Genomic DNA, 12,778 nt, shown 5'->3' with positions numbered 1-12,778 from the left:
GTTAGCAAAGAAAATATTCATAAAGACTAAGATAACTCTAGAAATTATCTAAAAAATCTAAAACGCAATACTAATTTGTCAAACAACTTTATATTAAGAATTATAATGTTAGATTTTTATACTATTAAAAATTAAGTACAAACACTAAAGGGAGAAAGGAAGTTATTGTGCCTTAGGAAACAAAACATTACATTATTTATTGTTATAGTGTAATGATGAAATTGCCCCTAAGCCATTAAACCTTTGAATAAGGTATTTAAGGCTTTTCACTGTGATACAATTATATTTTACAAATTACTTGAGGTTAGATTGGTTATTTAATTTTTTCTCGTACAATAAAATTACTAATTTAACCTTAGAATAAAAATATAATGCCTATTTATCCAGGGACATTTTTGTCTTTTCAATTTTTTTCATAATAGTTTAATTACTTTGATGCTCTTAAAGAACAAATTAACATAACTCTTCACAAGGGTTTTTTTTTGTCATTTTACATTAATTTAATTGTAGATTTGAAGGTTACTCATTGATATTTTCGTAATTAACATATATTAAATATTTATTAAAAAGAAACTGATGGCGCCAGCATATTGATGACCTCTATGTTGTTCGAGCGGTGCGGGGGTGGCCGAATGACCCTGCACTCGTCCCCTTTCAAGGCGACGTTTAAAGGTTTTGGTGCCCTTATGAAATGAGGTGGTGCATGCCCCAAAATTGTCGCGGGTTCAACATAAACAACCTTTTTTCCCCTCTATAACCCCGGTAAAAATTCAGAACAACCCTTTCAATTTTTTTCTCCTTCACATTTGGTTTTTATTCTTTTGATTACTTTTTTTTAATTGCGAATAATCTATAAAATTATAAATATTTTTCAATTTCACCTCTGTAATTTTTTAATCTTTCAAATTTAATTTTATTCTTTTAATTGCTATTTATTTTATTTGAGATAATTTTTAAAATTGTTTTTTTTTAATTTCATCCTCATTTTTATCAAATTTTATTCCTGCTTGTTTTGTTGCTATCTTTTTTTTTTCTTTTGCATGTTTTTTTATTAATATTTTTTTCATGATTTCATCGTAAAAAATTAAATTAGTTGGGAATTAAACTTCTGAATCGAACCCGGGTCCAAGATTTCAAGGGTTACGAGTTTTAGAGATAAGACTAGGTTTAAAAGGTTTACTTGATTTTCTTATTTTACCGTGCTTAACATTTGGTTGATAATCTAGACGAGCTCAAGTCTAGTTCTTTTTACTTTTTTTTTTGGTTATTTTTTGTTAGTTTATTTAGAGTTGTTGCGTTTTTTTGTTTATATTATTTAAAGTACCAATTGAACCAATGAATCAGATCTTAGAATTTTTTACCCTAATATTCTTTTTTTACACTGAGAAAAAGATTTGCGTAGCCCAAGACAGAGTGCGAGCCACGAATCTAGTAAAAACTAAAAGAGAAGGTGAATTTACCATTCATCTATTCACAAAACACCGATTCATTGGAACCTTGCTTTTGTTTTATTTTAGTTTTATCCTTTAATATTTGTTTATTGTAGAGTAAACTTTATAATTTGTTTTCTATTTGGTTATCTTGGTTTCATGACCCCGGTCACTGCTTTTGCAAGTTAACATGGGTTGACTTGTTTTTTTTTTTCAATCTTATATTCAATTTTGGATTGATTGAGAATTGAGTTTTATAATTTATTTTAATTTATTTATATGAGGTTATCTTGATCTCATGACTTGGGTTATGATTTTAGTTCTTCTTTTTGGGAATTAGACTTCATGATTTATTTTATATGAAGTTGCCTCAGTTTTATGACTCAAATTGTGAATTTGACGGGTTAACCCGGTTTCAGTTTGATTTTTTTAGGGTTCTTTTTTTAGTGATTTTTTTTTAATTTTATTCTTTGACATTGAGTTGATTGAGAATTGAACTTTATAATTTATTTTAATTTAAGGTTTTTCTCCTGGTTATGGGTTTGGAAGGTAACCTTGAAATCAAGGTTGTCAATTTCGTTTTGGTTGATGTTCTGTTTTTTCAACTGGAACGATATATTTTGGTTTCAGAGAGTTTCGACGTATTATTTTAAGGTTGTACTGTTTATATATATATATATAAAATTCAAAATATTAATTCAACAAACATAATTTCAATTCAAATCCAAAGATAAACTACTTGAAATAATGCAATTCAAATTTCAAATAGAAGTAAAGAAGTCAAAGTTGAACCGATAAGATCTGATTGACTCGATGAGTTTAAAGACAACTTAAACGACTGGTAAAAATATAATTTGACAAAAAAATCAAGATAACATATATTTTTAAAAATATTATTGAGACTACAACATATTGGATCCGAGTCAATCAAGGTTAACTTTTCAAATCCATGATCCGGGTCATAAAACCATAATAACCCCAAATAAAACAAATCATAAAGCTCAATTCTCAATAAATCTATTGTTAAATGATGAAATTAAAAAAAATCTAATCTAAAAAAAGGAAAAAAAAACTTTTGAAACAAAAATACAAATTTAAACGAAATGATGAAAATGCTATCAACAATTTCGCAAGGCCTCTCTAAACTCCGATTACTCCAACTAAAAGTTTAACCTGAAATAGAACAATATGTCAAGAAAATTCTTGTAAAATTTCAATATAATTTAGCGATCAGATTGAGAGATATAATTGATACCATAAAACTAAATGATACATATATTTTTTTAAATAAAAACATTATTTAACCGGAATAAAATCTAAACGTTCCACCCAAAATTTTGATGGAGTTTACAGAATAAATCAAGAATCTAAACAAGATAAAATCCATTTCGATTTATTTTATTTTTTAAACTAGAATGAAATATACCGAGTGAAGTAAAAACCTTCCTTGAAATAATAAGAAATTATTTAAACAACTTTTTGATATTTATTTGAATAAAAAAAAAACCAGCTGGTGATTCACTGAGCGGCTCTTCTTGAAACTATCCAACATCCAAGCACATTTCAATGACTCCAACGATTAATAAAACCGAGGTGGCAGAATATGATTGGATATTGGTATAGATTGAAAAAATAAAAAAGTCAAGAAGAAAAGAGCTCTCTTTAGCTTTGGGTTGGCAACCCAAACCCAATTAGGCGGAGCATTCAATCTCTCACACTCTCTGACTCTCTTCGCATTTCCTCGTTTCTATCGACAAGACAGCAACACAAACCAAAGTCCCAACAAATCTCTTCCTTCCATCACTTCTATCTTAAATACTCTCTCCTTCTCCTTCTCTTCGTGCTTTCTTTGCTTCTAAAATAACCCATCATTTCTTCTTCAAGGTAACCTATATCTAGTGATGATCTAATTTAGTTATGTTTGTTTTGATGTTTTAAGTAATGTAACTGTTGTGTTGCTGTTTGAAGTGTTTTTTATTTATTTATCTTGTAGGCTTTTTGGGTTCCAAAATGGAGGCTACGTTGCCTGTTTGCAAATCTGTTACCTCTACTCCTGTAAGTTGTTGTTGCTCTTTTGTTTTTGTGTTTCTGTTCTGTTGCCTACTTGTTTTTGGTTCTAATTTGTTAGAAACGTGTCTTCTTTTTGTTTGATTTGTAATGGGTTCGCGTTGGAATGTTCATTAGAAGGAAATGAGTCTTGGGTTTTGTTTGTTTTATTCTTTGGGGGATGGTATTGGTTGATGGCTCTGTAGTGTTGGGCTTAGTTTGTATTTGTGGAGCTGGGAATTGAAGCCAATTCAGTGATTTACTTGAATTGTAGATATGTGGTGCTATTTCAATTCTATGATTTTGCTAGCATATGTGGGGTGATGTAAATAATGAGGATGGTTTAGGAGGGTAAATGAGCTCAGAGGTTGGATTTTTCATTAAAAATGTTTTTGAAATATGAAGATAAGTGATAGCAAGTACATGTCTGATGCATATAACCTGCATTGTTGTTGTATGTTTTAAAGAATTCCAATGATACTGCTATGCATTTTTAGTTTTATGAGGTTGTGATATCTAGTGAAATAGCCCGTGATTGTTACAAATACTGAAATAGTTTATTTATTCAATGCATAAGGGTTTATTCATGGGGAAAACTAGTGGAATCAGGAGTTCGCAATGCAGCTTTATGATGGGAAATAAGGTTAACTTTCCTAAACAAAGAGCTCAGACTGCCCACGTTAGTCACTGTGCTAAGAATGGAGGAGCTCTTGGGGTTACATGTCGCGCGGAAAAAATTCTGGTAGCAAATAGAGGAGAGATTGCTGTTCGTGTTATTCGAACTGCACATGAGATGGGGATACCATGTGTAGCTGTTTACTCTACCATAGACAAGGATGCACTTCATGTGAAATTGGCTGACGAATCAGTGTGCATCGGTGAAGCACCCAGCAGTCAGTCGTAAGTGGTTATAATATCCTTACTTTATCAGTCACATGCATTACACATGGATATTAGTTTGCAACTAGTAAGGGGGATTTTAGGAAAAGCTTCCGATTCAGAGTCAGTAATCTGAAACAATTCATCTTATTTAAACAGTTGTTACTACCCTCTATGTTTCACCTCATATCTTATTCATTAAAGCATTGCTGGTAGCGGTTTGATTACATTTACGCCCCTTGTTAATTAGTTTATAAATTGGTGATTATAATTTTTTTCCTGCTTGTTGAAAGTTGCAATGTTTATATAGAAATAATTTGGTTCTTGACTAGTCATTGAATTTCTCAATAACAAATGCACGATACTCTTAAGTTGTAGATTCGGAATATAATGAATTTATTTGTATGTTTCACTGTTTTTCCACAGGTACTTAGTGATCCCAAATGTTTTATCTGCTGCTATAAGTCGTAGATGTACAATGCTGCATCCTGGATATGGCTTCCTTGCTGAAAATGCTGTATTTGTGGAAATGTGCAGAGAACATGGCATAAACTTTATTGGGCCTAATGTAAGTAGAGACCAAGAAACTCAATAGTAGTAAAAAGTGAGATTAATACATAATCTCCTAGATCTTAGCCTATCACATGTCAACTATTGTTTTACATTTTTTGTTGTTGTTGAATTAGGTGCTAAAATCACTGCTTTCTCAATTATGATAGATAAGTGAAAAATCCCATATTTGGAATACCATGTATACAGATTTTGAACAGCAATTCAATCTAGTATGCCCCAGAATTGGGGTTATGGCTAATGGTGACCATTGTTATAATCTTTTTTTTTATAAAAATATCCCTTAGTGGCTGACATCCTTTTTTATGTAAATCTTTATTCATTAGTATGGTATGATGCAGATTGTTGAAGTTTGGTGATTATCTTTAGTTATTTGACATGTAGTAAAAAGCATGTGGAGACAGTGGGAAGATTTATCTTTATGCTAAAAACTGTGATTGCTGAGTTGGTTGTTATTTTTTGGTTATTCACCAAATTTCTTGAGGCAAATACATTTCCTGTCACTGAATTTTAAGTTTAACCTTGACTGTTTCTGTTTGGAAGGTGGTTAATTACACTATAATGTCATTATGGTTCTAGGTTTTAGGATGGGGTACATGTTCTATCTCAGCTTGGGTTGTATGTTAGTCAGTGTATCTATAAAGTTCATAAAGTAGTTTCAGACTCTCAGGTGGCTTTGTAGTAGAAAACTGATGGCAAAAAGTTGATGAAATTCTCAGGTTTAGCACAAAGACATGGAAAAAAAAAAATGCTACATTGGGTCTTCAAGTATATACACCAACTTACAAAAGTTTTTCATTGAATGCTGAGTCATGCCTTCAAATTCATAAACTAACTTGCCAAAGGTCCTCTGCTGAGTCATACATGGTTCTAGCAAAACTTTCCTCACATTTTTCTTTCGTTTTGGTTATCCTTTCCTTATTGTACTTGAAACCTATAATTTTCAGCACAGTAAATGGTGAAGTTGACTGTGTTACTCCATTGGCATGTTTTGAAGAAATTGGATTGAGAATTGATCAAGTTTTTACCTGGTGAAAGTATACCATGAATTCATGTTTATGGCTGTTTATCACTTGCATAATTGAAAAAAGATGCAAATTATTGTTTGATTTGTGCAGCCTGACAGTATAAGGGTCATGGGTGACAAATCAACTGCTAGAGAAACAATGAAGAAGGCAGGGGTTCCAACTGTACCAGGAAGTGATGGCTTATTACAGGTGCCATGTTTGGCCATTATCTGTACTATTTGATTCAAAAAACTTTGGCATGAAAACAATTGCAAGTCTTGCAAGTTTATTTTAATTATTTGGCTAGCTCCTTTTACTCCTTTTGATAATATAGGAAGATGTAGTTTGATGTTATCTGATGAACTTTTGTACACTGATTGTTGATAGAGTACTGAGGAAGGAGTAAGGCTCGCCAACGAGATTGGTTATCCTGTGATGATCAAGGTAAATAATCTCCTTCATACTCATCCTTCTTTGATAGTCATGTTTTATACAGATTGTGACAACATTGAAATTGCATTATATGCTATTGCTACCCTTCCAGACTCAGACAAATGTCAGTTAGCATTTATACAGAAAGGATGGAGTAGTGTTTTCTCCTTGCTTCTTGCTTGATCACATCCTTGCCATCGACTTGTTTTGTTCTCACTCAGCTACACATCAAGCAATTTATGGAGCTCTTTACTATCTTTGCTGGAAATCTTCTCCTCTGTGGGTGCATGTGCACGTATAGAGAAGAAAGCTAAAATGCACTCCAAGTAACCTTGTACAATAGTGCCAGGCATCAAAACTAAAATCAATTAAAATATCTCAGAAATCATTCCATAATAGGAATTATCCAAAATTATCACTTGGATTCCATGTTGAAATTATATGTTTGCATCTTTAATAAGTTATTCTCAATAGTTTCACTGTTGCTCCATTTGGTTTCTGAAGAATATGCAAGAGTGAAATTTCATAAAATAGGGTCTGGACCGGCAATTATGAGATTTTGAATTTTTTTTTCCCTACATCTTCTAATACCAAGCAAATGAAGCATAAAATTAAAAAGCATTGAAACTTCTATTGAATTAAACCTATGTTCTGTAGGCAACGGCAGGTGGTGGAGGACGTGGAATGCGGCTCGCCAAAGAACCTGATGAGTTTGTGAAGTTGCTACAGGTACGAAGTTAGTGTGGAGCTGTTCATTGTAGTGTTGGATATTTTTCCATGAAGCATGCTGCGTGAATTCTTTTGTTTGTCTATGGTTGAATTTAGTTCGCTTCCTTTGCTCTACAGCAAGCTAAAAGTGAGGCTGCTGCTGCATTTGGAAATGATGGAGTTTATTTGGAGAAGTATGTTCAAAATCCCAGACACATTGAATTCCAGGTAATCTATGTCCGGAGATTATATGAATTAATTATAATTTGGTCCCTTTAGTGTATCAAAACAAATTAATTAGTCACTGTAGTATAAAATATAATCAAATAGTCCTTTGACCAATGTTGACCATGCTTACTTTTAGAAGTATTGTGCTCTGAAAAATGCTGTCTTTTCTCATTAATCTTTCCATCTTATCCCCCCCCCCTCTATTTCTACAAAAAAAGAAGCAAAAAAAAGTGGAAAAAAATGAAATGGGAAAAAAGGATTAAGTTCTAAATAGATTTAAAAATATAGGGATTAAATATATAGTTTTTGAAACCATGAGGACTAATTAATTAATTTTGCCAAACTACAGGGACTAAATGAGATTTGATTTAATCTACATCCAATTCTTGTTGGAAGAATCTGCATTTGTTTTAGACAACCTGTACAACTAGTTATCACAAGAAGAGAAGGAAGATGCCAGGGTTTTATAATTTAAAAGAGTATCTTGAACAATAAATTCATCTAGGGTAAAAGGCATTTAGCATAAGTGAATAAATGATCTATCTGGAAATGAAATATGCTGTATGGTGAAGATAAATAAGTGGGTGAATGATCTATCTAGAAATGAAATATGCTGTATGGTGAAGATAAATAAGTGGGTGAATGATCTATCTAGAAATGAAATATGCTGAATGATGAAGATAAATCCAAATCCAAATCTGAATTCATGTGCTGCAATGTCCTTTTGTTCATGCAGAAAAATAAGTACTTAAATTTGCGTTGCAGAAAATTTGAATTTGATATGAGGTAGGAACAATTTCTGAGTTGATTAGTCTAAACACTATTGACTTTTGAGTGACTCAACTAGGTTGATAAAAGTAGTCTTACTTTTCTCATAACACATCTGACACTGCTGAATTTCAATTTGTCAATAATATAGTTCAGTTCAGTAATACTAAATTGCAGTTTTCCTTTTTTATATATCCTTTTACTCCCAACATCAATGTGAAAGCTTCTGAATCATTCTGGTACATTATTTGATTTGGTAGGTTCTTGCAGACAAATTCGGTAATGCTGTTCATTTTGGTGAGCGAGACTGCAGTATTCAGGTATTGTTTACTTTCTTATCTTGCAACTATCACAATGGGTTCCCATTTGTAAGCTATTCCTGAAAGGTTGTTGGACCGTTCACAGAAAAGAAGACAGCTTTTCATTTTCAACATTAAAAACCAATTCTAGGGAATCCATAAAGCTTGGTAATAACTTCATGAGCATCAATAATTTTAAGGAAGCTGAGAGGTTTGGTTTCAGCATAGTCATGTTCAATCATAAGATAGAATGCATAAAAGTTTTATCACATGTTCTGGGAGGGATCCCCATCCTGTTTCTCCCTTTCTTTTTCTTGTTGTTGTGGTTGTTATTTCATGTTTACTTTTAGCAGTAGACCTAGCATATTTGAAGTAATGGTTCTGTTGAATATGGCTCTTATATAGAGACGTAACCAAAAGCTGTTGGAAGAAGCACCATCTCCAGCTTTGACTCCTGAGTTACGGAAGGCCATGGGTGATGCAGCAGTTTCAGCTGCAGCATCCATAGGGTACATTGGTGTTGGAACGGTTGAGTTCCTTTTGGATGAAAGGGGTTCCTTCTACTTCATGGAAATGAACACTCGAATCCAGGTTAAATATAAGCGATTAGTGATTTAGTTTTCTGTTCTTGTGTTGATAAAAACCCTATCTTGGTGATTAGTAGTTCTTTCTTTTGATAAAATAAAAAATGCAGGTGGAGCATCCAGTGACTGAAATGATTTCTTCTGTTGATTTGATTGAGGAACAAATTCGTGTAGCCATGGGAGAGAAACTTCGATACAAACAGGTATTGGAACAAAGGATAAATAGAAGAATTTATGCCCCATGCTTGTACATCTGTTTGATAGTTCTCTGGATTTCAATTTGCAGGAAGATATTGTTCTTAGAGGACATTCAATTGAATGCCGTATCAATGCAGAAGATGCTTTTAAGGGATTCCGACCTGGGCCTGGTATGTCTACATTGTGCTGAACATTACATTCGTGTTAAATTATTACTACGATTTGATCATCTTCATCACCACTTTTCTAGTTGCTATTGCGCGTGCCTTTTTCCACCCAAACTCTGTTTTATCCTTCCTATTTGAACGCCCAATGTCTAATCTTTTTAAGGTGACAAGCCATGAGGTTTATTGCATTTCCTAGTTTATCTATTTAATGTTTGTTCATCTCACACAACTCCTGGATTTTATTGGTGTTGCTTTTGGTTGAATTATGAAAATTTCATTCATCTTACTGTGATTGATTTTCTTTTCCCTGAAAACATATTTCATAATTATCCAGCCGCTCGTAATATTTGTGCTCTTTTCCTTCTAAACAAACAGGGAGAATAACAGCATATTTGCCATCTGGAGGCCCGTTTGTTAGAATGGATAGCCATGTTTATCCTGATTATGTTGTTCCTCCAAGCTATGATTCCCTACTTGGAAAGGTTTGTCAAATAACAATTCCTTGTTCTTCTTTATGTTTTTGGCCATGTGAAAAGGGGCATTCATGTTATTATCTCAATGTGATTGTTTTTTGCTTACTGGGAGCATATCTACATTCTGTAACTGCTTAGCTGCATCTGTTCTAATGACAACACATTGAAATTTACTCCATGGACATAATGATAAGTCCCACACTTGTCTGGTTTGGCCACTTTCTTTCTCTTAGAATGGTGCCCACCACATTCTATCTGGATAAATTTACTTCTAGATGCTTAGGTTCCTTGTTAATCAATTTAAGTTGATTTTCTTCTTCTTTTTGAAGTTGTATGCTGGTGACAGAAAGGCACTAGTTTTTTATTATGTAACCCCATACTGCCCAAGCACAAAGTTTGGTACAGACTTGTAAAATGAGTTGTGTGGGCGTTTCCACCTATTAGCTCAAAACGTTTTTTGTTGGATTGTCTACATGAAATCTGAGCCAACCATTGTTATCCTATCGTTAGACTTGTTTGCTGTCTCAGAAATCTGTTTCATTTCCTTGAGCTTGTGCTCATGTGATTCTGTCAGGCCCACATTTTTGTGCTGGGTGCTCTAGCATTTCCTTCACTAGATTGGGAACTATCGTTCTACCAAAAGATCTAAATCATGAAGATGAGGTTTGTTGAAGTGGTTGTTTGGGTTAAATATCAGTTGTTTCTAAATTTTTAAAGGCATCGTAGGCAGTTAGAGTTAAGTTGGAGTTTTAACTGGAGTCCTAATGAACATAGGGATTAAAAAATTCAGAATATAGTTGGAGTTGGAAGACACATCATTTCGATGGATTTCCTGCTTAAGCTAGATGTTTTCAATTTTTTATTGTTGTCAAGGATAAAAGTGTATCTATGAGACATAACAAAGAGTGTTTTTTTTTTCCTTAGACATTAGCCTTCCCTTCATGTCAATTTTGTAGTTGATGCTTGGATGCATTGTGTTTGCAGTTTAAAGCTACCATGTATGGCAGCTTATCTAACTACTGAAAGCAATTGGCTTCATCATATGGTTTTAATTACTGTGACATTTGGAACATATTGCAGCTTATTGTCTGGGCTCCAACAAGAGAAAAGGCAATTGAGCGAATGAAAAGGGCTCTTGATGACACTATTATTACTGGTAAGTGTCCAAGAATTTGAAAGGTGCCCCGCACTGGTACCCATGTTTTTAATTCTTGACTTGAGATAGTGGCAATGCTAACCTCTTCTGAGGCTCATCCTTTTGATTAGTTTGGTGAGCCACTATCCACACAGGGTTGCTGTAAACTACCACTATCCTTTGATTTGTTTCAGTCTGCTGCTAATTGCAGCAGAGTAGACATGCCATTTGTGGCTTTTCGGTCAATCAAGCACATCTCTTAATTTTTTTTTCACAGATGTGATTTGTTTTTGTTCTTAGAATCTGTATTTTCTTTAATTTTTGATCAATCTCTCTCACTTTCTCTATCCAGGAGTTCCGACGACTATAGATTACCACAAACTTATCCTTGAAATTGAGGTTAGGAAAACTATAATTTGCAAATTTATTTATGAATTTTACTGAAAAAACCCCATGTATTTTGTCTGAACCTTGAACTGATTGGATCTATGTTGCCTTTTCATATGCCCCCTTGCTGACAGGACTTCAAAAATGGAAATGTTGATACCGCTTTCATTCCAAAGCATGAAAAGGAGTTGGCAGCGGTAAGAAGCTGATATAATCCCATTCATCATTGAAAATTGGCCTGGGGCACGGTGGTTTTCTTGGTTAAAACTGCACATTTTCAGTTAATATGAACCTCATTTCGGTTTCACTTCAGCAAACTTATTAAACTGACCTCCATGTCCTTTCGGTTCTTGCTTATGGTATTAGAGTCAAAGCATGTTGTTAAATGCTTATGCTCTTCCCAGACTTCCACATCCGTTCAGAATCATGCCTTTTGTTGTCGTCCCCCCCCCCCCCCCCACCCCCTCTTCCTTTCAGGTTACAGTGTTTGGTTTAGATATAAGCTTCTTCGTGGTCTCTTTCATCTTCTTGAATTCTATCCTGATATATGCTTAAGGTGTTCCCAGCTCACTTTTCCTCTTTTGTGCCTGCAGCCACAACAAATCATACCAGCCAAACAGTTTACCAATTCAGCCGCATAAATAGATCACTTCTCAAATCGCAACCATCTTCAGCTAATTTTCAAGCACAGTTAAGAGGCCAGGTTCTTATGCGAATCTGCTGGAAGCTTTCGTTTTCCTTTCCTTTAGAACTTGTAAATTTCAACGTGCCAGACACGGGAGAATTATTCATGAAATTTTGATGTATGCTGTATGTGTTCCTTTTAGTTGGGGATGAAAATGGGGTAAAGTTCATCTTGCTCATACAATACTTGGATGGTGATGTTTTTAGTCAAGACTGATTCGAAATTTGTTGAAATGAAGGGAGAAATTTAGCTCTATCATGTTCTTGTCCCACCAGATTATCACATTCTAAATATCCCATGAGATCCTGAGGCAAGGCAAGGAAAGTTTCTGCAGGACTGTCCGCCTTTTTTAAAAAATAATTGTGAGGAAAAAAACCTCACCTTATAATTTAGTTTCTGAAAAGGAGATAAACCACCCAACAATTTTTATTTTTTTATTAATAACCAACGTAATTTTATTCTCAATACCAATCCATTTAAATTTTAATATATATTTTTAAATTCTTATCCATGATTATTAATTAATCTACTATTGAGATTTAAATTGACCACAACTATCTTTTTAAGAGATGATATTAAATTTAATTTTTAACAGTGCAACTCAAAAAAAATAATTTTTCTAAACATAAAGTTTATAAGTGTAAGGAAAAGATAAATCCAAGACCGTCTAATAATTGATATTAGAGCCTATACTCAATTTACAAGTGTGGAGGAGATTGTTGGGGTTTTTCAAAATTTTATTTATAATTATTAATTAAAAGGAATCCTAATGAAATTTAAAT

At 33.4% G+C, this 12,778-nt stretch overlaps 1 protein-coding gene across 1 annotated transcript; it reads left to right on the top strand.

Annotated features, from left to right (window-relative positions):
* Positions 1-3,068: 3,068 nt before the first annotated feature.
* Positions 3,069-12,251, top strand: LOC133689846 (biotin carboxylase 1, chloroplastic). The gene is made up of 17 exons (XM_062109914.1): positions 3,069-3,314; positions 3,424-3,485; positions 4,054-4,376; positions 4,782-4,923; positions 6,044-6,142; positions 6,320-6,376; positions 7,022-7,093; positions 7,211-7,300; positions 8,329-8,388; positions 8,773-8,958; positions 9,062-9,154; positions 9,238-9,319; positions 9,692-9,798; positions 10,870-10,945; positions 11,277-11,323; positions 11,446-11,508; positions 11,905-12,251. Exons 2-17 carry the CDS (start codon positions 3,441-3,443, stop codon positions 11,950-11,952), a joined length of 1,590 nt encoding a protein of 529 aa, XP_061965898.1. The 5' UTR covers positions 3,069-3,314; positions 3,424-3,440; the 3' UTR covers positions 11,953-12,251.
* Positions 12,252-12,778: the final 527 nt, after the last annotated feature.

This window comes from Populus nigra, chromosome 3 (assembly GCF_951802175.1).
Source record: "Populus nigra chromosome 3, ddPopNigr1.1, whole genome shotgun sequence".
NCBI lineage: Eukaryota > Viridiplantae > Streptophyta > Magnoliopsida > Malpighiales > Salicaceae > Populus > Populus nigra.
This window is presented reverse-complemented; position numbering and strand designations above follow the sequence as displayed.

What these genes read in the sequence shown, in the direction of transcription:
- LOC133689846 (XM_062109914.1), top strand. Translation starts at nt 3,441, where the DNA reads ATGGAGGCTACGTTGCCTGTTTGCAAATCTGTTACCTCTACTCCT. An exon ending in TAAACTTTATTGGGCCTAAT is followed by an intron (nt 4,924 to 6,043) that starts GTAAGTAGAGAC and finishes TGATTTGTGCAG; the next exon opens with CCTGACAGTATAAGGGTCAT. An exon ending in TGATGACACTATTATTACTG is followed by an intron (nt 10,946 to 11,276) that starts GTAAGTGTCCAA and finishes TTCTCTATCCAG; the next exon opens with GAGTTCCGACGACTATAGAT.